General features: G+C 41.7%; 1 protein-coding gene across 2 annotated transcripts; it reads left to right on the plus strand.

Annotated features, from left to right (window-relative positions):
* Positions 1–3,147: 3,147 nt before the first annotated feature.
* CWC25 (CWC25 spliceosome associated protein homolog) lies at positions 3,148–24,677 on the plus strand. 2 transcript variants are annotated; one of them, XM_010960497.3, is made up of 10 exons: positions 3,151–3,354; positions 5,661–5,833; positions 11,669–11,905; positions 14,239–14,308; positions 15,019–15,146; positions 15,770–15,833; positions 16,434–16,633; positions 17,015–17,113; positions 22,542–22,703; positions 23,187–24,677. In XM_010960497.3, exons 1-10 carry the CDS (start codon positions 3,337–3,339, stop codon positions 23,299–23,301), a joined length of 1,266 nt encoding a protein of 421 aa, XP_010958799.1. In that variant the 5' UTR covers positions 3,151–3,336; the 3' UTR covers positions 23,302–24,677. The 2 variants fall into 2 exon arrangements, 1 of the variants encoding a protein (XP_010958799.1); XR_012499489.1 differs by lacking the exons at positions 16,434–16,633; positions 17,015–17,113; positions 22,542–22,703; positions 23,187–24,677 and having other exon boundaries at positions 3,148–3,354; positions 15,019–15,242.
* The last annotated feature ends 776 nt before the right edge of the window (positions 24,678–25,453 follow it).

A 25,453-nucleotide genomic window follows, 5' to 3' on the forward strand; every position in this document is an offset into this window, starting at 1 on the left:
CGCTAAAGCAGTAGTTTTCAAACTCTAGTGTGTGTATGAATCTCATGAAGAACTTGCTAGAATCTTAAGATCCCACCCCTGAGAAGTCTGTCTTCTCAGGTTCAGGGGTAGGGCCCCGGAACTGTCATGTTTAAGAAGACCTACAAGGAACTCTATTATAGGCAGTCCCCAGGTCATACTTTGAGAAACACTGGTGAAAAGAAATTGATTCATGTAGTTCCTGCAATTTCAGTTCTCACCTCAAAAATAACCCTGTCCTGTTTCCAAATACTTAAAATCACAAAACTATGGCATCACTGACTCTTAGAAACATCTTTTTCCTCCTCACCTTTGGGTGTCAATCAGGATGGGGCCCTAGAAGAGAAGTTACTATGGATAATGGTGATATCATAGGTAGAATGATCATTTATTGAGCACCTACTATCTGCCAGACAGTATTGGAAATGCTTTATAAATGTTACTGCATCTAATTCTCATAACAACTTTGCAGGGTAGGTGGTATTGTTCTTATTTTACAAATGAGGAGAAAACCTCAGAGAAGTTATGTAACTTGTCCATAACCTACCTTCACATAACCTACCTGACAGACTTGAGATTCAAACTCAAGTCAAAGCCATTGCACTTTCATACACATAACCCCCATTATTATTGTGAATGATTATTATTATTTCTATGAGGTCATGCCCTAAGGAGAACATCTTGGTCGACTGTGACTTTAAGCTCATCCATCCATTTATTCATCCATGTATTCATTTAACAACACTTAATTAAGCAACTACTATGTGCCAGAAACTGTGCCAGGCATAAGGGACACAAAGGTGAAGGTCTTTAGCATTATGGAACTCACAGGGATACACACAAGTATACAGGCAGTTATAACACAGGGTAAGTACTATAATATAATCCACCTAATTTAATCTACAAATTTAATATGTCCCTCAATAATGACACAAAAATCATTGTTGCTGGAACTGGACAAGCTGACTTGAAAGTTCATTTGGAAAAATAAAATTGTAAGAAGAGCTAAGAAACTCCAGAAAGAGAACGGAAGTGACGGAAAAGTAGGTCTCCATCATTAAAAAAAAAAAGCTATTAGGACAATTTGGTAATAATACATGAATAGATGAATTAATGAATTAATGGTATGGACTGGAGAATCCAGAAACAGCCTCAGATACAAATGGGAATATAATTATATATACACACACACACACACACACACACACACACACACATACATATTTCACAGTAGCGATGGGGGAAATATGATTATTCTGTAGAAGTGTTGAGGTGTATGTGTAGCCAACTAAAAAGACAAAAAATTAATTCCAAATGCATCAAAGACTTAAATATTTAATATAAAATTATAAGGGTACTTAAAGGAGACATGGTATAAATGAACTATGATTGAGAAGGGTATAAGGTTGGTGGGAGACTTTTACTGAATTGACTTTTTTTATCTTTTAAAACATATTTACAATGTGTTACCCATCAAAAAAAAGTTTTTTTGAGTATTTTGTTAAGAGTGTTTGACCAGGGAAATAAAAGTTTAGCTTTAGCATAGTGAATGAGGGGTAGGAAGTCTTATGAGGCTGGATAAGAAAGAAGGGTCAGTTCATGAAACGAATTGACATGTTAAAAATGTGGGCTTTATAGTATAAATAATGGGGAGCTATTAAAGGTTTTAAAGCAGTGGGCCATGCAACCATATTTGCATTATAGAGCGATCACTCTTAGCTATAAGACTGCATAGACCTGTAAGGGATAAAACTGAAGGAGGGGAAATGGACTTCTACCAAGTGAGGGATGATGGTGGCCTGAATGAGGCAGGTGGTGAATGACTATGGTGAGGTCGCTTAGATTTGAGAGATGTTTAGCAGTTAGAATCTTGTGATGTTGGAGGTGAGGGAGAGATCTAGAATGAAGTCTAGTTGGAGAAGTGGCGGTAATGGGGGAGAAAGAGCTGGATTTGGGGTGTAGGGATAAGTGAGATAAAGCACTCAGTTTATATGCCTTCCAGATGTCCAATTGGAAACACCTAAACAGCCAGGCTGTAAACTCCGCAGCTTGAAAGAGGGAGACCTATGACTGGAGATAAAGAATTTGGGATTTATCAGCATATAGGTGGTAACTGAAGCCCTGAGAGTAGATGAGATCACCGAGGAAGAGCACTTAGTGTGAAAAGACCTAAGACATAACATAAGAGACAGGATAAAAGAAATGTCTCCTGAAAAGGGTCTAGAGAAGGAAAATTTGGAGAGTGATAGGAAGTCAAATGAAAAGTGTTTTGATTAGGAGAGTGGTCCTCAATACCAAAGGCTAGGGGTGGTCCAAATGAGGATGAAATGTGTCACTTGACTTAAATACAGGGGAAGAATAGTTGAGCGGAGGGTTTAGGTTAAGCAGAGGATGAAGAGGAGGCATCTTGTCTCCTGAGTGGAGACAACTCGTTTCAAGTTTGCCTAAGACGGAGAAGAGTGCAGCAGCTGGGGGAAAGACGTAGGCCTTTTTTTTTTTTTTTTCCCCTTTTTTTAAAGGATCAGTTGAACGTATCTAAAACGATGATCAAAAGCCAATATACAGGGAGACAGAGGAGAGAAGGAGGAATTGAATAAGACCAGATGTGAGGGGTGGGATCCAGGGCAGATAGGAGGGAAGCCTCTTCCACCGTGAAAGAAAGGAAAGGAAAGAAAAGAAGGGCAGTTGGCAGATTCTAAAGGTTTGGTGCAGGGAAGCTGATGGAACTTTGGTTCAATGGTTTCTATTTAACTCGGTAAAATGGGCCCAGAGTAAGAGGGCTGGCAATGACTCAAGGTCTGAGGATAGTGCGGGTTTGAAGAGCCTTTCGGAAACCCCGGGCGGCCTAGGATGGTCCACGCTGGAGCCTCGAGAGGGAGACCCCCAGTAGAGCTCGGAGGTGACGCCGTCGTGGTGCGCTGCCATGGCAACAGAACCGCCGGATCAGGCCCAGGACCAGTTGTAACCCGACAGAGTCGCGACGTTTTAACACACTTCGAGAAACCAGAAGAGGTGCCAGCCCGAGGCGTCCAAAATGAAACCACAGATCCCGCGATATCACCGCCGCAACCTGTGGAACTGCACGTGACGTTACCGCCACGCAGCGCGACAGCGAGTATTACACGTCATCGTCCCGAGACGCGGTCGCTGGAATAGGACGCCCTCCCGGAAGTGGGCTCAGAATCGGCAGTGAAAGTGGCAGTCTGTAGCCCCCGGGACCAGTTCTGGGGAGGTCGCAGCTGAATTATTTCTCTGCGTTCCTTCTCGATTCTTCCTGAGTCTTCCAGGTTCACCTAGCGAGGAAACGTCTCCACCATCATGGGGGGCGGAGACCTCGTAAGTGAGGGAGCCCAGGGTTGGGGAGGACTGAGGCCGGAGACCGACTGGGGCTGGGGGCGGAAATTGGCGGGGGTGGGAGTGGGTAACCATGGCAATGCAGCTGTGCTTTCGGAGAGAGGAAGCTATATCCCTGGACATGGGACGAATCGTTAAGGCCATGGAGGGACGGGGGGAGACTTGGGGAGGTGTGTGAGGTGTGTCGCCAAGGGTGGCAGGTGGTGTTTGTTGACAGGGGGGTGCCTTCTGGTTGGAAATTATGAGCAGGCCCGGGGGCGGTTGGAATCCTGGCTAGGAAAGGAGGCGGGTATGAAGGACATGTCACTCAGACTTTGTTTTATATACCTTGTCTTGGGACACATCTTTCCTCAGCTACGAGTTCCGTCATGTCCTGGGCTGTAGTAGGGGTGATTTTGTGTTCCATTCTCCTGGTCCGTGAGCCATGTCCTGAGTGTATTTTAAGCCTGAAGAGCTCTTTCTTATGTTCTCCTTTCTGATTTCCACTCCTTCAGTGCGGCGTTCTGGTCTGTAGAGGCAGAGCTTTCTTCTGAAGTCATAGCACTTAATATAAGTTATGTGTTTATTTCTCTTAAACTGTGTAGTTCACTTGTAGGGGGCTAAGGCCCCCAACTGGACAGATGTACACACAAGAGCATAGTGCAAGATCAGAAAAATGCTTATGTACTGAAACTGCAGCTAACTGAATCAGCAGATAGATTTGTTTAGTCACCTGTCCAGTAGCTATATTGAAATTTGTCAGATGTTATCAATTAGCATGAGTTACAAGGTGCCATCAAGGTTCGTCCAATTCAGTGTCTTCAAGTAGCCACATTAGGGACAGGAAAGCTCTAATCCAGAGTTTCTCACCCTCATTTGACACTATTGACATTTTGGGCTGGATAATTCTTTGTTGTGTGTGTGCTCTTGTGCATGTAGGATGTTTAGCAGCATCGCTGGCCTCTAGCCCCTGAGCCAGTAGCACCTTTTCCCCAAGTTGTGACAACCAAAAATGTCTCCAGACATTGCCAAATGTTCCCTGGTAGGCAAAGTCACGCATATTGAAGGTGAGAGAGAAGAACCATTAGGACAAGGTACAGGGTGGAGGAGAAAGGAAGGACTGAACAACCTGACAAAGGGAAAGGGAGGACAAGAAGAGAGAGAAAAGGAAAAAAAAGGGAGTCCTCATTGACTGAACACCTTCCACATGCTGGGTACCTTGTGTCCCTTTTCTCATTTAGACTTCTTAACTGGTCTTCAAGCTTGGTCCTCTCCAAACCAATATGTGGTGGAGAGGTGGGTAATTTGGTCTGTTTGTTTGTTTGCTTGTTTGTTTTAATGGAGGTACTGGGGATTGAACCCATGCTGAGCACACCCTCTACCTCTGAGCTGTACCCTACCACCCTCTAGTCCATTCTTAACATGCTAGGCTGCTCATGCCTCTCACTTACATATGAATGTTTAGTGTTTTCCACTAAAATCCAATCCCTTAACATGGCTTAGAAGGCCCTTAATCTGTTGCTTTCTTAGTTGACTTCATCTTAAGCCTGCTTTCCATCAGCTTGCTCTCCTATCTCCAGCCACACTGAATTATTTATATGATATTCTTTCTCACCACTGGGCCTGCAGTTGTGTGTACTGTTCTCTCTGCTTGGAAACCTACCCTTGTCCTCCCCTCTTCTTACATCACTGGGCTAATTTATAATTGGTCTTAAATGTCACTTCCTCCAGGAAACCTTCCCTGATTGGGAAGCTGAACAAAAGCAGTGGCTCATAGGGAGGAGGGAGAGGAGAAGCATTCCTTGAGGGTGACGGGGAAGATCCGAACCAGGGGGAGAGTCTTGGGAAGGAAGGTTGAAAGAGGTACTAGGTGGGGTTGTAAACCATGCAAGTTTCTGGCAGGTTAAGTGGACTCAAGGAAAAGAAGATTGTGTTCATGAGAATGAATGTCCAGTGCCAAAGGCACTTGAGTTCTGTTGACTTTCAGAGTCTATCCCTTCCCTTGTCCCTGTCCCATTCCTCTTGTATTGTCATCATCAACCCTGACTTCTGGCATGGCCAGTGGAGGTCAGACTCATAGACATTTCAGGTTAGAAGTGTTTGGAGGGAATTTTGGAGGGGCCTGTTCTACCCTGAAGCTTTATGTACTTAAACAAACCACCCTCTGGTGTGTGAGAGATTACTGCCATTATTAAAGCCATCTCGCCCTTACATGCCTGCCTGGGCTTGAATAGAGAAGTGGGCCAGGCGGGACTGGTTATACTCACCCACTCTGTGCATTGTTTTCTCCCTCCTTTCATTTACCGCAGAATCTGAAGAAGAGCTGGCACCCGCAGACCCTCCGCAATGTGGAGAAAGTGTGGAAGGCCGAGCAGAAGCATGAGGCTGAGCGCAAGAAGATTGAGGAGCTTCAGCGGGAGCTGCGGGAGGAGAGGGCCCGGGAGGAGATGCAGCGCTATGCGGAGGATGTTGGGGCTGTCAAGTAAGCGGGGAGCTGGGGGTGCAGTGGGGTGGTTTGGGCTAGGGGTGCCGTGGTGTGTGGGGAATTGCAGGATGGGCCTGCAGGTGTATTGTCCAATTGTTACATAACAGCTTGGTTAAGAGCGTGGGTGTTGGAGACAGGCTGACCTGGGTTCTAAGGCTGGCTTTGCAAGGACTAGCCTAGCCATGTAACTGGGAGCAAGTTTGGGAGCCTTGGTTACCTCAGTAGAACCCGGGGAGGGAGAGTACCCAGCATCTAAGGTTTGTTGAGGATCAAATGAGGTAACATATAAGTGACGTAGTGTAGGCCAGGTTCGTGGTAGATGATTGACGTGACTCTGATTGAAGATGAGTGCCTCTACCCTGCCTCTCCATGTGTGTTGAGGCTGCAGTCCTGCTTTTGTTTATTTATATATTGCAGACTCATTTTAGGGAGCAGGGACGTCCCATGGAAGGAAGTGGAGGGTGTGTCTGTCAGTAAAAGCTGTGTAACTGTGACTGTGGACAGTTCCGTTCACTTTTACCCGACTTCAGTTTCCTCCTGTATAAATAGGAGTTGCGATTGATAATTACCCTGCCTATTTCATAAAAGGGGGTGGAAGTAAATGTTTTCTGAGAAAAATGAAAGGCATAAAATATAGAATACTTTCCTAAATCAGAATTGAATAAAACTAGATAGACTAAAATGTGTAGTCTGTACTATCCCTTGTTCATATCCTGTGGGCAAGTCTCTAGGGTGGCATGTGCCACGCTTACCCCACTGGATATAGAGGGCTTTTTTTTAATTTCATGACAGGAGATTTGGGACATTCAGGGTGTGTGTGTGTGTGTCAGAGAGAGAGAGGCTTAGTTTCAATTCATGGAAAAGGCATTTTAGAATTTAGGATAACAGTCATGTTCTTTCAGGATAATGGATTGGGAAGAAGGTCTTTCTGACCTAAGTATGAAATCTGGAATGTTTTAAAATAAACGGAGTTTTAGAATTTTTAAGTATACTATATTTAGGGCATTAATATACAAAATGAGGTAAAGAGAATGGGATTTTGTAAGTTTTTTTAACCATAGATACACATTAGTTTACTTTATGTACTTTGTGTAAGTTATATTCTTTATAATTTAAAGCAAATAAATTTCACACATTTGAATTAATTCTTGGGCAGCTTGTAAGACTTTTTAAATTGAAGTATAGTCAGTTTACAATGTGTCAATTTCTGGTATACAGCATAATGTTCCAGTCATACATATACATACATATATTTGTTTTCATATTCTTTTTCATTAGGTTACTACAAGATATTGAATATAGTTCCCTGTGCTGTACAGCAGAAACTTGTTATTTATCTATTTTATATATAGTACTTAATATTTGCAAATCTCGAACTCCCAGTTTATCCCTTCCCAACCCTGTCCCCCCAGGAACTGTGTTTGTTTACTATGTCTGTGAGTCTGTTTCTGTTTTGTAGATAAGTTCATTAGTGTCTTCTTTTTTCTTTTTTTAGATTCTACATGTAAGTGATATCATATGGTATTTTTCTTTCTCTTTCTGGCTTACTTCACTTAGAACGACATTCTCCAGGTCCATCCTTCTTGCTGCAAATGGCATTATTTCATTCTTTTACATGGCAGAATAGTATTCCATTATATAAATATACTGCAACTCTTTTATCCAGTCATCTGTCAATGGACACTTAGGTTGCTTCCATGTCTTGGCTGTTGTAAATAGTGCTGCTGTAAACATTGAGGTGCATGTAACTTTTTGAATTAGAGTTCCCTCTGGATATATGCCCAGGAGTGGGATTGCTAGATCATATGGTAAATCTATTTTTAGTTTTTTGAGGAATCTCCATACTGTTTTCCTTAATGGATGCAGCAAACTACATTCCCACCAGCAATGTAGGAGGGTTCCCTTTTCTCCACACCCTCTCCAGCATTTATTATTTGTGAACTTTTTAATGATGGCCATTCTGACTGGTATGAGTTGATACCTCATTGTAGTTTTGATTTGCATTTGTCTGATAATTAGTGATATTCAGCATTTTTTCATGTGCCTGTTGGCCATTTGTATGTCTTCATTGGAGAATTGCTTGTTTAGGTTATAAGATGTTTTTATATGTGAAGTTTAAAATTTTGTGAACCCTTGATTTTTAAAACAGATGCCAATTTTAGACTGAATACCCATTAGTCATTAGAGTTTACTTTCCCACTAACCAAAAGTGAAAATTTATTTTGAAATTTTTATTCAGCCACACATTACATATTATGTGCCTGATGTGTCAGAAATTTGGGCTGTGCAGAGTCTAATTAATGAGATCAGAGTATACGTGAACAGCTTCAGAGCTGGGAGTCATTGTTTATCCTGTTGCTGACCTTCCTGCCCTCTTGTCTTGTTGTCAATGGGAGGAGGGTGATTTTATATGTTTTTGATTTTTTTGCCCCCTCGCATATCCTCCAACATTATGAAACACAAAGGTTAGCATGTTGGTCCCTGTTTTCAGTCTTTACTTGCAGGTATACTTGGACGATCAGCTTGCCCAACTGACTGGTTTGTGTAGTTCTTTGCACAGTGTTGTGCTTTTCATTTTCCAATAAAAACTCTTTACTATTTAACAGTTCACTTCTATGGCTCAGATCATCTTTTCTGTGTTTGTAACGCATCTCTCTTGAAACAAAGAAAAACCTTAATAGGCACATTATCTTGATCTTCAAATCCCTGTTTGCAATGGAGTATTGCTTTGGTATTTACTGATAATATTAGAAAGTTGTGTTTTCTAAGCAATGGTCTATTGCAGCATTTTTCAACTCTTGCACTTTAGAGTGTCCTTGGAAGATTAAATAAATAAAGATCAGAGTGAGGGGGGAGGGTATAGTTCAGTGGTAGGATGTGTGCTTAACATGCATGAGGTCCTGGGTTCAAGCCCCAGTAGCTCCATTAAATAAACAAACAAACCTACTTACCTACCCCCCCCACCAAAAAAAAAAAGATGGGAGTGATTCACACCTACCTAAGCAGACTCCCTAAGAATAGCAGAGGGTGTGTGGGGCAAGGGCATCTATATATTTTAAGAGCTCCCTGGTTGAGCTTCACAGGCAGCCTTGATTGAGAATATGTTCTATATCCTTAATAATGGCAACAGCAAAAATCTATAGATCATTGTGTTTTTATATGACTTTTACCCCAAATCTTTTCTCATTGAAAAACTCAGGGAGATGGTTTTGCTGAAAAACAGTGAGAGGTCATGGTTACCAGCTCCATTTTATTTACTTTTTACTTTTTATTTATTATTTATTTATTTATTTGACAGGGGGAGGTAATTAGGTTTATTTACTTTTTTTGGAGGAGATTCTGGGGATTGAACCCAGGACCTCATGCTTGCTAAGCAAGCGCTCTACCACATGAGCTACACCCTCCCCCACCAGCTCCATTTTTGACATGAGGACATGGACATGCACAGAAGTCACTTGCACGGTTACCCAGCTGCTTAGTGGTGGAACCAGGCCAAGTCCTGTGGCGCTGGATCTCAGCTATATAACATGTTCTCTTACTCAGGGGCCTGAGTAGTACTGATGTTAGTTGAGTCCTTTTAAGACTAGCTGGAGCCATGAAAATACTAGTTTATAGAAGTACCTGTCTTCATTTTTCATGTCGTTTCTTCTATGTTTGACTCAGTCACCTTTCCCCAGAAATGTTTTGCTCCTTTGCCTACAGGTTCCTGGCTCTCCTGCCACTTCATGTCATCCCTTCTCTTTTTTTCACTTAACTTCTTTCTTTTCTCTTGTCTCATAACTGCTCATGCTCCCAAAACTTTCTGCTCTTCTCCCTTTATTCTCTAAGAGCACCTTCATTCCTCTAGTAGCAGTGTCTACTTCATGGGGATGATGCCCACGTTTATCCCACCCAAACTATGTCTCTGTATATTCAGGCAGTTCTGCCTTCAGTGAGTGTCCCAAAGTCACCTCAGCACATACTTAGCTCTCATCGGCACCGTTTGGTAATTTGTTGACCTCTGTGCCTCATCTGATAGCTTGTGTGCAGCTCAGCTCCCTGAGTCTTTTTCATCCTTCTGACCTTACTCATCTGCCTGGCACATAGGAGGTACGCTGAGTCAGTATTTACAGGTGAATAAGTGAATATTTATGCCCAGCTCCCTGATCTGGGTTAGTGTCAGGCATGATCCCATGAGTCATCTTTGACATGTCTTTTTAGAATCCCCCATACCCAAACACTGACCTGCTTTTCCTTCAGAAAGTACTGCCCAGCTCCAGACCCATTGCCCATGAAATGTTAAATGTTGAACACATTACGCAGCTATTTGGATTCACGGGTGAGTAAACTGTAATCCCAGCATCTAGGCATGTGAGAAAGCCCGTGGGTGAGACAAAACACATACACAGATGATGAAAGACTAGCCAGTGTTTATTTAGTACTGACTTAGTGCCATGTACTCTTCTGAACACCTTAAAATTCGTTGACTTTTTAAATTTCCAACAACCCTGTGAGGTAGGTACTGTTTTATCCCCGTTTTGCAGATGAGGATACCAGTGCTGCTGGCATGGCTCCTGTAAAGGCAGCACTTGTGACAGAGTTCCAGAGATGTTCTTTCCCTCTAACATGAGCCATACTGCAGTCAGTCATGGAAGACAGACCTCCCTAAACTGTAAAGCCACCTTCCAACTGTGGAGGCCTGGTTTCAATAGCTGTCAAACTCCCTTGTAGTCTCTGGTTTACTCCCACTGGAGAATGGCGAAAACCTTTAATTGCCTGAAAGTCACCACTATCTATGGTACCCATCATAAAGGCCCCACCACAGTCTTCCACAGTTCTCCGGGGCAAAACTCTCGCTCATACTTCTCCGTCTCAGTTCCAGAGTGAGGTTGGGCAAGCTGGGTGGAGTCTGACCCCAGTGACCCACAATCAGTTCTTAATTATAGACTATAGTGTTTCTCAAACTAATCCTTTTAATACAAAAAAAAAAAAAAACTAAAGGGTTATGACCCTGTATTATTGGTTTGTTATTTAAAATGTTCAAAGACATAACTAGAAAGCTATTTTTGCTCATGGTTGTTACATAATCTGAAACAAAATACATGTACAAAATAAAGTCATATTAAAAAATCATTGAGTCTAGTGTAATAGATGACACTGCTTTGATGAAACTACTTGCGATGTGAGTGTGGTATTGGCTGCTCCAACACGTGCTCTGATGAATTCAGCACACCGTTACTCTCTGTTGCGTGAGGCTCAATTTTCTCACCACTTTTTTTCTCTCGGAACCACAGGGAGCTATTTGTCGTGATACTGTGACATAATTTGGCCCCCCTCTTTTGGCTTGAAGGCGTAACTTGTTAAGTGATCTCTGGTCTTTTCTCATTATCCCCTCAAATGTAGCCTTACCGCTGGTGCCAGTGTGACAAAAGCACCAAAACCTGCAGTAAACACAACTGCATGTGTGGTCACTGAGACTGCTGTTGGTGATGACATGATCTAGGATACGCATATTAGCTGTTTCAGATTATCCTAAAAGTGAAAGCATGACGTGAAGACTTTGTAAAGGAGACTTGAGAAGCCGGGAGCAAAGATCCATGCCCTAGATTGAAGGGCCTTTTTTCCCCCTCATAAATTGTGTTAAGTTTGTGGAAACGGTCTCTCCATTAAAGTGTAAGTTCCGTGATGGCAGGCACCACTTCCCAAGTGCTGCAGGGAATGTGGTGGTCAGCCTTTGCTAAGGTGCCTGTAGAATGTGGTTTTTCATCCCTCTTGTTCAGGTTTTGTGTGTAGGTTAGCAGGAGTCAGCACTTTCTTTGACTGTTTTTTTTTTCTTTTCTTTTCTGAAACTAGGAAAAAGGAAGAAAAATTGGACTGGATGTACCAGGGTCCCGGTGGGATGGTGAACCGTGATGAGTACTTGCTGGGGCGCCCCATTGACAAATACGTCTTTGAGAAGATGGAGGAGAAGGAGGCAGGCTGTTCTTCTGAGACAGGACTGCTCCCGGGCTCTATCTTTGCCCCGTCGGGTGCCAATTCCCTTCTAGACATGGCCAGCAAAATCCGGGAGGATCCACTCTTCATCATCAGGTACTGCTGAGGGGCTGGGAAGGGGGTTTTATTACAGAGATGCTTAGCAGAGATGTTATCTAGCCTCTCTATTCACAGTTGGTTTCCTGTTGGCTTTTGTCTGCCACGTAAAAGGATTTGTCTCCATGTGGCCTTCTGACGTTGGGAAGGAGGCTCCATTAATGGTGCCTGATCTTGGACATATGGGAAGAGATTGGTAAATGGACCAGACCAGACCAGATTTATTCATTTACCTTTGGCTCTTAAACAAAAACAAGAGGTGGAAGCAAGATGAGAGAGGCTGGCAGCTTTTTGGAAATTTGGGAATATGTGGAGATTGGCTAGGTGGGTGAACAGGCCTCCCCTCCTTTTTTTTTTTTTTAATTTGTAAGTTAAATATCAACATATATTTTTATTATTGTATTCCCTGCTTTTTTTTTTCCTTCAGCAGAACCCTTTAGAGAGAAACTGTAGAGTCTTACTTGAAACCGTAATATGTAACAGATCAAAGTAGAGCTGCATTTTGGGTGCTAAATGAAATCATGCTCTGTGGGTTTTTTCTTTTTTTTAATTTAATTTGCATTATTTTATTTCAGATGTGTAAGGTTGAACATTGAAAAATGTGATTTACATTTGTTTTGAAAATTTCTTGAAAGTTATTTATATATTAAAGATGTGTGTTTATATACATAAAGATATTGTATATGTATATGTAAATATTTTCTCCCATTTTGTTAGCTTCTTAATTAATTAATTAATGGTGGTAACATTAATGTCGTGGCATACATAACATAAGATTTACCGTCTTAACTATAAGTGTACAGTTTAGCGGCAGTAAGTACATTCACATTGTGTAACTGTCACCACCACACACCTCCAGGACTTTTTCATCTTTGCAGCTGAAACTTCATACTCATTAAACAATAAGTCCCTATTCCCTCCTCTCCCCATGACCAACACCATTCTTTCTGTCTCTATGAATGTAACCACTCTAGTCACCCCATAGAAGTGGAATCATATGCTGTTTGTCCTCTTGTGACGAGCCTGCTTCACTAGCATAAAGTCTTCAAGGTTCATCCCTGTTGTAATATGTGTCGGAATTTCCTTCTATTTAAAAATTGTGGTAAAATACGCAGAAGATTTACCATTTTAACCATTTTAAGTGTACGGTTCACTAGTAAGGGTATCCAAATTGTTATGCAGCCAACCTCCAGAAGTCTTTCATCTTGCAAAACTGAAAATCTATACCCGTTAAACAACAAACTCTTCATTTCCCTCTACCACCCAACCCCAGCCCCTGGGAACTACTATTGTACTTTGTTTCTATAAGTTGGTCTACTCTGAACCTTACAAAAGTGAAATCATTCAATATTTGTTTTTTTGTGACTGGCTTATTTCACTTAGCATAATGTCTTTAAGGTTCATCTGTGTTAGAGCATGTATCAGAATTTCCTTCCTTTTTAAGGCTGCATAATATTCCATTGCATGTTTATACCACATTTTTTAATCTGTTCATCTGTTACGCACATTTGAGTTATTTCCACCTTTTGGCTGTTGTGGAAAGTGTTGCTGTGAACATTGGTGTACAGATATTGTGCATATTATTTTATAAACTGCGTTTTTTTCACCTAATCAAGTATGTAGGACATCTTTCTGTATTGCTGACTATGCTTCTATAACATCATATTTTATATCTGTATTATAGATATACCATAATTTATTTTATTAATACTCTCCTATTGGGTCCCTAACTTGTTTCCAAGTTTTCATTGTTATAATATGAACAACTTTTTAGTGACCTTCCTTGATTATATCCTTAAAATAACAAATTCTTGAGGAAGCATTTATAAGATTAAAGAGTTTGTGAGTATGTGCAGGCTGTGATAAGTGTTGCCAAATTGTCCTCCAGAAAGGCTGACTGGTTTATCCTCCTGTTAACAATATATGAGAGAAGACTTCTTAAAAGAGGAATCCATTCTTTTTATTTCCTGTTTGGGGGTGGGTTTCATGCTAAACAGTGGCAGTAGTATTGACATGTTGCATCCATTTGATACACAGGATGACATACATGTACTTGACCACTTGGGAAGCCCTGAGCATGAAGCCTAACAAAAACAGACCAAATTCACTTTCTTGCACAGCAGGGAATGACTCTCTCCACAGTATTCAAACCCTTGTGCAGATTTGGGGAAGATTTTTGGCTTCCACACTGTCGTACAGATTTCAGCATAGGGCCTGTCTGCATGCATCTGGAAAAAAGATTGCTGCATAGAATTGTGGAGAGTAGTATGAAGATTTAATCCCCTTTCCAAAAGAAATAATCATGATTTTTATAATTTCTTCTCTTTCTTTAGGAAGAAAGAGGAGGAGAAAAAAAGAGAGGTATTGAATAATCCTGTGAAAATGAAGAAAATCAAAGAATTGGTAAGTAGTGCATCATCATCTAAGCATCAGGAGTATCTTTTAGCTGCTTAACCTGAGAACTTCTCTCCATTTGCTCTTAGGAGAGGGAAGACAGGATGGCTTTAAACATTTTTGTCTTTTAGAGACCTTCTCCTGATGATTTTATGCCATCTTAATACCAAGCTTAATTAAGCTTGGTTTTCTCTTTTATGTCTTTTGGTTGGAAAAGCACCATGTGATGTCATTTTTCCAGAAAAAAAAGGAGTATTGGGATATGATGTGGAAAATCATGATCAGATAGTACATTCAGGAGATCAGGTGGTAGCAAGCCTCAGGGCCCATTCATCACTCACATAATATATTATGTGATTGTTTCTTGGATCAGTTGGTAAAGAAAATTTATAGATGATCTTGCAGTCCCTGATTACTCTCAGTGGAGTTGGAGTTCATTTGACAGAATGGAAATTCCTAGGCCGTGGTCTGGGGACTGTTTCAAAACACAAATTGCAACCCCCCCACCCCAGAGTTTCCAATCAGCAGTCTCGGGGGCATTTGAGCACAACGAGGGTTAAGACCCTTCACTCTTGTCCACATGGGAAGTCTCATAATGCCCTGCATCCCCGTAGACCCAGAGGCACGGAGTCAGGTGGTTTGCACATGACCCAGTCCCCTCAGAGGCACTGGCAGGCATCTCAGTAATCTTGCGTGCTTATGTTCTGGGTATTTTCTAGTTGCAAATGAGTCTGGAAAAAAAAGAGAAGAAGAAAAAGAAGGAGAAGAAAAAGAAGCACAAGAAACACAAGCACAGAAGCTCAAGTAGCGATCGTTGCAGCAGCGAGGACGAGCGCAGCCGGGGGAGGTGAGTGAGTGGAGGCGGCTCCTTCATCGTGGATTCACTCACTCATTCATTCCACAGATATTAACTGAACGTCTGCTCCACGCCGGCAACTGCCAGGTACTGGGGTTTCAGTGGAGAACGCTCGTACACCGGGCCCTGCCCACAGAGCTTGCCATCTAGCACTAGAGTTCCTGGAGATGTTGGCAAGACTCTGTGATGGAGCTGACTGTAGCCATGGCAGTCTTAGGTCAGATGTCCTGGATGTGACTTTTGTCTCAGCTTGTGATCCCTCCAAGACTGAAGTGGATTTTATGTAGGCTTTTTTTGAAATGCATTAACGGGCCCATCTGGGCCCGTGCTGTGTGTCTTCTCTGTGGGAGCACGTCAGCACTGTTGCTGCTGACTCACTATTCGTCCCTAGAATAGCAGCACAAGGTGAGAGGAGAATGTGTTTGGGGCGTTGGGGCTGGAAAGCTAGGCCCACGGCTTTTCACAAGAAAAACATGACTGTGCTGATGCATCTTCTAGCAAAGACGGAGAAACACACTCCCATGTGAGAGCAGGAAGCATGTTTCAGCACAAGAGATTTAAACTGGACCTCTGTGCATTTTCTTTTTCAATGACTGTGTGTTTTAATTTCTTAGGTCTCAAAAGAAGATGGCAAATTCTTCCCCTGTTTCATCCAAAGTCCCTGGATATGGCTTACAGGTAAGGATGTGGGCTTCTCAAAGGGAGTGGATGTGGGACTGTAGAATGTGCCAACCTGGCAGCCTTTTTAGACATAGAGCATTTTTTAGCAGCCAGTCAAACATGCAGAAAGAAGGGAGTTTGGGCAGCATAGGCTGGGATTGCTGGGGAACAGGCCCATTCCTTATCCCTGAGAGTCTGACTGGGTGACGGCCCTCTGAGCAGAGAGGCTCAGCCATCAGTGGGCATTTAGGCATTCCACCCATCTCTCTGTAGACAATTTACATGGAATTGCATATTTTAAGCATACAGGTTGATGACTGACAAATATACATCCCTCTGAATTCCTTTTTTCCCCTCAGTGTGTATATACTGTCCTCCGTTTTCTGCCTCCTGCTCTTCCTTAGGCTGCAGTGAAGAGCCAGTCCAGTTTAGGTAGTTGGGTGATACTTCAGGACATTCTGAAGATAACTCTCCTAAATTTCTACAGCTCTTGGTGATAACTCTGGGATGGGATTGGTATACCCAGGTGGCTCCGTACAGAGCCAACTTAGTGCTCATTCATTTTCTTGTTTCACTGCATTTTCTCCTGAGCTTTTCTTCCTTTCCTTGACGATATAGCTCAGGAACTCTGACCATAACCAGGGACTGCAGGCCGAGCAGAAGGGAGTGCATGGGTTGAAGAATTATTCCAGGTCCAGAAGCTCCTCTCATTCACCTCCCAGACATGCCAGCAAGAAGCGCACCAGAGATGCAGTGTGCCGGGACAGGAGGTCTCGATCCCCAGGCAGAAGGTCACGGTCCCCAAGGCCAAGCAAGCTGTGAGTGTGGGAATTCACTGGGAAATAACCTGTGGATGTGGGGACCTGCTTACAGCTGGTATTTGCTTTTGGCGATAACCTATTCATCAGCTTCTCCAGATGTCTTTGCTTTGTTATTGTCTTTATTTTTTTAATTTATTTTTAATGTGAAGCTCAGGCCCCTAGGACTGCATATTTATAAATATGGAATCTCTGAAGTGAGATTAATATCCAGTCTTATGTATCCTTATGCCTTTGTTTTTCTTCCACTCCTGCCCTCTGTTTTCTTCAATTTGAATTAGAATTCTGCAACTGTTAGCTTTTCCTCCATTGTTTGAGGGACATGATAAAAGCCCCTGTATTGAAAAAGCTTCTCTCCTCTCTTCCCTCTGTCTGTTACAGGCACAACTCTAAGGTAAACAGGAGAGACAGAGGCCGAACTAAGAGCCCATCACCAAAAAAAGAGGTCTACCAAAGGCGGCATGCTCCTGGATACACCAGGTGAGTCAAACCCAGAAGGTTCACCTCAGACTCGCAGGCCTGAGTGCAGGAGTGGCTTAAACCTAGGCAGATGGATAATCTAATCTGTATCACCTTTTTTCCCAACCCACTTTAATTCATCTTGTCAACTTTTAACCATCTGCCCTGCCACGCCTCACTCCCCCTCCGCCATACTAGTCCCATTGAAAGTAAATAGATTGAACTATTTGAACTATATTGAGCTAATGAATAGTTGACTAAGTGACTGTCTCTCAACATCTGTAAACACGTTCTCACAGAGATTTCTACAGAAAAGCTTTTCTTAAGAGAGTGCTCTTTCTTGAGACATCAGTTGAAAGGGAAGCACGGTGCTTCCCCTGAGGGCAGACACCCGAAGATAAACTCTGTTGTTTGAGTTGGGTGTGGTGTGGGTCAGACAGAACAGGGGTGTGCAGTCTTGAGACCTGAAGGGAGTTGGCTGTGCCTATGAAAGGCTGTCCCTTGGGGTCTTGATTGCTCTTAGAAGTTTAGATGAAATTGGCAACTTCTGTATACTTCCTTTAACTCCACACTCCAAACTGGCTGCACGTTAGAATCATCTAGAAAACTTTTAAAAAGGCCAAAATCCCATCATCCAACTGTACCTGAGCCCTATTACATCATAATCTCTGGGGCTGGGCCCAGACATCAGTATTTTGAAAGCTCCCCAGTGATTCCAATGCACAGCCAGCACTGAGAGTCCACAGCAACCTCTTTTATTCACTGTGTTGTTAGAAGGGAGGCAGACCCTAAGTTTCCTTTTAATTCTTAATTATCTGATTCCCTAAGTTTAAGGTTTAATTTTGACCAGCAACTTTCTAAAATGTGTTACGTATTTCCCTGCCTTCCCAGATAAGGGAGGGTTTTTTATGCATAATTTAATCTTTTATTGGTGACACTGGGTCAGTCCTTCAGCTATGCTGTAATTCATGCAGGTCTGAGGGACGGATGCTCACGAGTGTGTGTATTTTTTATTATATTTTAAGGTTCTTGGTCAGCACATGACTCTGCTTTTCAGAATCCTGCTTTGTTTTTCTCTTTTGCCATCTGCCATCACTGGAATTTGTGTTACTTTGTCAGCCTTTCTTATTGCCCTCAGGATTTTTGTTGAATTTTGGGATTTAAAATGAGTTAAGAGTGCTTGCTTCGACAGCATGTATACTAAAAGTGGGAATGATACAGATTATTTACAATTGCTGAGACATGGAAATAACCTCAGTGTCCATCAGCGGACGAATGGATAAAGAAGATGTGGTGTATATATATATACAATGGAATACTACTCAGCCATAGAAAAGAGTGTAATTTTGCCATTTGCAGTAACATGAATGGACTTGGAGGATACTATGCTAAGTGAAATAAATCGGACAGAGAAAGATAAATACTATATGATATCACTTGTATGTGGAATCTGCAAAATACAGGAAACTAAATATAACAGAAGAAGCAGACTCAGATATAGAGAACAAACTAGTGGTTACTGGTAGGGGAGGGGTAGTATAAGGTCGGGGACTGTGAGGTACAAACTATTGGGTGACAGGATCAAGGATATACTGTACAACATGGGATATAGCTAATATTGTATAGTAACTGTAAATGGAAAACAATCTTTAAAAATTGTATAAAAATAAAGTTGGCAGGGAGGGTATAGCTCAGTGGTAGAGTACATGCTTAGCATGTGCAAGGTCCTGGGTTCAATCCCCAGTACCTCCATGAAAGAAAGAAATAATCAAATTACCTCCCCTGCAAAAAAAATTTTAAATGTTAAAAAATAAATACATAAAATGAGTAAATGACCTTGTCTTTTAAGAGTAGAAACATAGAAACTTGAATGCATGGATTTTGTAATAAATCTGTTTTGGTTGGTGTTTCAGGTAGTTGAACACCGAAGTTGTAACCTAGACAATGCTGAATTAAGATGAAAAGAGAAAATTTACACCTAAAAAACCTTTCTTAGCACTATTTAAAGGCCTGAGAGTTTAAATTTTTTTTTGAGTTTTCTTTTGTGTGTATGTTTTCTTTTAATTAGTGATTAAAACAACTTTCTCATCATTTGAAAAGATGAAGCTTCTCTTTTGCAGTGAGGTTCTCAATTTAAAGTGATTTTTATAGACTAAGACTATTTTTTTCTCTTAAATTTTTTTGGGAGGCTGTGGGATTCCACATTATTTTTCTATTTTTCATTGCTTTCACTGCTTCCTAAATTTCTTATAGTCAACTCAGCACTTAAATAATTTTTTAAAAATGTGTATGCTTAAAACAAACTAACAAAAAAACACTACTATAAAGTCACACCCCAGAAGTGGCTAAAATTCCTTCTATTGGGCTTGTAAATTGCCCAGAACAAAAGTGGGAAGAGGGAATAGAAGGTGGAGTTACTATTCTTGCAGTCATTACTATTATTATGGAGGCACAGTTTCTTAAATTGTTTTGATCAAAGAATACAGGCACTTTTTAAAAGTGTTGTTAGTTACAATATTATATTGTCTCAGATGTACAACATAGTGATTCAATATTTTTATAGATTATACTCCATTTAAAGTTATTATAGAATATTGGCTATATTCCCTGTGCTGTACAATATATCCTTGTAGCTTATTTATTTTTCACTGAAGTGTAGTTGATGTACAATATTACATAAGTTACAGGTATACACAGTGATTCACAATTTTAAAAAAGTATACTCCATTTATAGTTATTATAAAATATTGGTTGGGGGGAGGATATAGCTCAAGTGGTAGAGCACATGCTTAGTGTGCATAAGATCCTGGGTTCAATCCCCAGTCCCTCTAAAAATAAACAAATAAACAAATAAACTAAATTACCTCTCCCACCTAAATAAATAAATAAAATTTAAAAAAAAGAAAAAAAATATTGGTTATATTCCCTGTGTTGTACAATTTATCCTTCCTTGTAGCTTATTTGTTTTATACATAGTAGTTTGTACCTCTTAATCCCCTACCCCTATCTTGCCCCTCTCCATCCCTGTCCGCACTGGTAATCACTAGTTTGTTCTCTGTATCTGTGTGTGTGTTTCTGTTTTGTTACACTCATTCATTTTATTTTTTAGATTCCACATGTAAGTAATAACGTACAGGCGATCTCTGTCTAACTTATTTCACTAAGCATAATACCCTCTAGGTCCATCTATGTTGTTGCAAGTGGCAAAATTTTCATTCTATTTTATTTTCCTTCCTAAAAAAAAAATTTTTTTTTAATGGAGGTACTAGAGATTGACCCCAGGACCTCATGCATACTAAGCATGTGCCCTACCACTGGGCTGTTTCCCTCCCCCCCTTAATTTTCATTCTTTTTTTGACTGAGTAATATTCCAGTGTGTGTGTGTGTGTGTGTGTGTGTGTTTGTGGATATAGATATAGATATAGATATGTATCACATCTTTATCCATTCTTCTATTGATGGACACCACTTAGGTTGCTTCCATATCTTGGCTATTGTAAATAATACTGCTGTGAACACTGGGGTGCATGTATCTTTTCAAATTAGTGTTTTTGTTTTCTTTAGATATATACTGAGAAGCAGAATTGCTGGGTCATGTGCCAGTTCTATTTTTAGTTCTTTTGAGGAACCTCCATACAATTTTCCATAGTGGCTATACTAATTTACATTCCTACCAACAGGGTACTAGGGTTCCCTTTTCTCCATATCCTCAGCCAACCTTTGTTATTTGTGGTCTTTTTTTTTTTTTTAATTTGTGGTCTCCTTAATATTCATTCTGCAGGTGTGAGGTGATATTTCATTGTAGTTTTGATTTGCAGTTCCCTGGTGATTAGCAGTGTTGAGCATCTTTTCATGTGCCTGTTGGAAAAATGTCTGTTCAGGTCTTCTGCCTATTTTTTAATTAAGTTATTTGTTTTTGATATTGAGTTGTATGAGCTGTTTATGTAATTTGGATATTAACCCCTTGTTGGTCATATCATTTACAAATATTTTCTCCCGTTCAGTAGGTTGTCTTTTTGTTTTTTGTGTTTCCTTTATTATGCAAAAGCATTTAATTAGGTTCCATTTATTTATTTTTGCTTTTGTTTGTCTGCCTGAGGAGACAGATCCAAAAAAATACTGCTACAACTTATGTCAAAGAGTGTTCTGCCTGTGTTTCTTCTAAGAGTTTTATGGATTCTGGTCTTATATTTAGGCCTTTTATTCATTTTGAGTTTATTTTTGTATATGGTGTGAGAAAATGTTCTGTTTCATTCTTTTATATATAGTTGTCTATTGTGGTTCTCTTGTGTGGTTCTGTTTCTCCAGAAACTATCGGAGGGTCTACCCTCTGGAGTGTCTCCTGTAGACGTTTGGGAGAGAAGTCACTGGCTTCCCTGAGTCAGGCATGAGGACCCAGGGGTGTCTTAATTGCTCCTTATACAGACTTTAAATTAGTCCCTTTGTTTTCAGCCCTGTGCTGCATTCTCCGCAGTACTTGGTGCCTGCAGTCCCTGAACCTCTCCTTGATTTTGCAGCCTGAATCCACTTGCTTCAGATCAGGATCAGGCACTTAGGATTCAGTTTCTTCTTATCTGTTAAGTGGTTACCGCTCCTTCATCTATTTCCATCTTCTGCCAATTTGTTCCCATCTCTTATCCAGTTTTATCTCCTCTCCCATTGTCTTTGTGGTTTCATCTATTTTATTTAGTGGTGTTTTTGAAGGGAAGCCTTGTCATTTCACTACAGATCACTAAAATGTTGGATTTTAGCATCTTAAGTTTATTTCTCAAAATTGGGCTCCTACTCCCTTATGGGAGTCCAGTCATTATTTTTCCTTTTAAAGGGGGACCTGTATATCACATCAATTTGAGAATCAGTGGATTTGGATTTCTGACATTGTTAAATAGTGATTAAGCTGTTTCGTCACGTCCTCTTCTTGCTCTTCTTTTGCAGTGAGTGCCAGGAACAAAGACTACCCATTACTGTCTGAGGCTAAGTAGAATTCTCCAGGCATCTGCCTCTAGCTTAGCCCTAAAGTGGTATACTCAATGTGTTGCACCCCTGAATTTCTAAGCATCTCAAGTGGGTAGGTGGTAGATATCAACCATCACATGGGTAAATTAAGTCCTCAGTTCTTCTGTAAGTTGTTGAGCAAACGATTGCAATATAGTTGCTATAGATTTAGGTTCCTGATTTGCTCTCATATTTTTTTGTATTTAATGTTTCAGAATAATTACCCCAGAGATTATTGAGTGAGTGTATGGAATCCTTCATTTAAAAGTCTGACCAAGATGTTAGGAAGGAAGAAACCTCATGCTGAGCCTGGCACTGGGCTAGGCATTTCCATAGGAAGAGAGCCGTGAGCTGGAGAACCCAGGGTCCTGCCTGGTTTCTCTTCTCCCTGTGGTGTCCCTAGTTTTTTTGCTGGGAGAGAAGTAGACCTTAGGGTGGCTTTTATATTCAACAGAAAGCTCTCATCAGAGGAACTAGAGCGAAAACGGCAAGAGATGATGGAAAACGCCAAGTGGCGGGAGGAGGAGAGGCTGAACATCCTTAAGAGGCACGCAAAGGATGACGAACGGGAGCAAAGGCTGGAGAAGCTGGACTCCCGGGATGGGAAGTTTATCCAGTAAGTGCATCTTTTTCCTGCCTAACGGCTTTCATGGAGATAGTCCCAAGGAGGCAGTTGGGCATCTGGGTCATTCATTGTGTTCCTGGTGTTTCTGTGTCTCTGCAGAGAGAACACCAAGCTCAGCCTCCAGATACTTTTATTATTACTCCCAGCTTTTGGCCACACTGGGATGTTTGTCATTTGAATGTAGAAGTGAATTGGTATTTTCACTGAATCTCCTTGGCCTTCCTTGTAAATAAGAATTCATGGCTCAGGAAGCCTTTTTCAAATGAAGCTTTGACTTATTTTCCAAAACAGATAAATTTTCCCTTAAAAATTTATAAAACAATTGAGTTCCAGATGGATCACTTTTATCTACATGGGCTTAAGAGGGCTTGTGTTTCTACCGCTGTTTTATGACTGGCAACTTCTTGTTCTAAATCTGCCAGTCGACCAGTTGACAGATGTTTGTTACCTACTTTCACCTGTCTTCTCTTCTAGCCGCATGAAGTTAGAGAGCGCATCTACCTCGTCCCTGGAGGATCGGGTGAAGCGGAATATTTACTCTCTACAGAGAACCTCAGTAGCTCTGGAGAAGAACTTCATGAAAAGATGAAAGCCATCCCCTCTTGCCGGTTTTCCTGAATTTTCCAGGGAGGCTGCCCACCCCTTAAAAATTCTCTTTATAAGAGTTCAAATGGCTTCTTCCACAGATGTCAAACCACCACTGTTCAAAGTGACTCTCCTCCATGGATTCCAGAAACAGCCCACTTCTTTTGAGAACCAGTGTGACTTGCTCTATAGGACCCTCAGTAACTTTTGCTGGGTGCAGAGTGGGTTTTAAACTGTTTTTTAATGGGTAGGCACTAGATGTGAGTACTCATCCTGCTCTGGAATACTACACCCTGTGGTCTTGAGAGCTTATGCCTCCTCCCTCCATCTGTGTGAACAGACCTATTCTAGCACCTCAGTATAGACTGGACCTTTCAGAAACCTCTGTCTCCAGAGTCACCCAGATAGATTGTGTTTACTGGGGTAAAAGAACATTTACTTGATTTAGTAGATAATGTGATGGAATGATGGCAGATTAGGGCAGAGCCAAGGGAGTGACAAAGAATCTGGAAAGGAAAACAATGCAAAAAAAACCCCTAAATGAACTGTTGAACCATTTGGACTATCTTTCAAACTGTAAAGTATAGTGTGTATATGTACAAATGTATAATTTTTACATGCTTTTGAAAAAAAGAAGTTAGCTTTGTGAGAATATCTTGCTTGGTAAGTGACTTTACTATGTAATGGAACCGCATTGTATCTTGTTATCAAGTAACCCAGTAAGGCAGGTCAGCTTTTCTTTCCTCTTTGAATCTGGCTAGTTTTGGAGGGGCCTGGGTTTATTGGTAGGATCTAGGGTATCTGTCATTTTACACTGCTTAGAGTCTCCCATGTGGGCAGTGCAGTGTTGAAGTCAAATGATTTTAGGAGTCAGGACCAAATGGCCAGTGTGCTCCCTGTTGGCTCTTAGAGAAAATAAAATGGAAGCTATTTATTTAATGGCTTCCTTTTTATCATGTAGTAATCTTACTACAATTCTAGATTTTCAGGGGTTGTTTGCTGTTATTTTTTAGTCAGATATTTAAAAAAAATCCCAAACTCGTGGATCAGTCTACTATCTTTATTCCTTTTCCTTCTCTTCTTTCACCAGAAGCCCTCACTTGACCCATGAACTCCTAGGCATTCTTGACCCCACACATTAGCTGGGCTAGTTCCTTGTTCTGCTAATTCCTAATTCTGCTTAAAACGAATTTGGATTTTTTTTTGGTCACTTATAATACCGAGCACTGTAATGCTTAAAACCCAGTCCTTCCCCAGAGAGAAAATACATTCACTTGTTACTCATTTAATCACCTCATCCTGCTTCCCTGTGATAGGGTGAATTATGTCTTTTATTTTATTACTTGGTAATAAAGGCTATATTTATTTTTATAACTGTAAGGAGCCACCTGTGATGAGTACTGAATCCCTCAATTCCCTTGCAGAACAATACTGAACTGCAATTTGTAACCCAATGTATGGAGGGTTAGAGAGGGATTATGTAGGAAAGCGTGGGCAGTTTACTCAAATATTTCATCAAGTGAGCCAGAGAGTAAGACGATTATGAGTCTCTGCTGAAGGATAGGTGACTTAAGGTATCGGCCAGTCTGGCCAGTCTCTGAACTCGACCCTTTGGAGGGATGGGGCCCCCGGCAGGTGGATGGCAGCGGGACCCATTCATAAAACCCAGGGCTCCCAGCTGGCTTCTCTCATTGGCCCTGGTGGGAGGGGGCGTGTCCCGCGGGTGGAGCGCGCCCCGGGCCCAGGGGAGTGGGAAGATCCACGCTTGGGTGGAGCCAGGGGGCATTCCTTGTTTTTCCCGGCAGGATTCTTTTCCCCTCGCTGTGTTTCTCCTCTCTCCCCCGGGGTGGGGATGGTACGTCCCACCCTCCTCGCATTCCTGCCCCTCCTCCCGTCCTGAGCCGTGGTGCCGCCGCCATCTTGGCACGTCAGGTTGAGGAAAGAGCCAAACCCTGGCTTTGAGGGGCCCGGATTGGGAGACCCTCCCGCGGTAGACAGGGAGACCTACCCAGCCAGCCCTCCTCCCCAACTCCCTGCTTGCGCGCGGGCTCCGAGGCTCGCGGAGGCCCTCCCGGTTCCTGTCAGGCCCAGGGAGGAGGGGCGGGCGCTGCGGCCGCTGCCTCCCGGGGACGGGCGGTACCACCCAGGCGGGGAGG

Source organism: Camelus bactrianus, chromosome 16 (genome assembly GCF_048773025.1).
Source record: "Camelus bactrianus isolate YW-2024 breed Bactrian camel chromosome 16, ASM4877302v1, whole genome shotgun sequence".
Taxonomy (NCBI): domain Eukaryota; kingdom Metazoa; phylum Chordata; class Mammalia; order Artiodactyla; family Camelidae; genus Camelus; species Camelus bactrianus.

Excerpts from the sequence above, each read along its gene's own strand:
- CWC25 (XM_010960497.3), top strand. Across the intron at positions 11,906-14,238 it reads GATCCACTCTTCATCATCAG|GAAGAAAGAGGAGGAGAAAA; the intron begins GTACTGCTGAGG and ends CTCTTTCTTTAG. Across the intron at positions 14,309-15,018 it reads TGAAGAAAATCAAAGAATTG|TTGCAAATGAGTCTGGAAAA; the intron begins GTAAGTAGTGCA and ends GGTATTTTCTAG.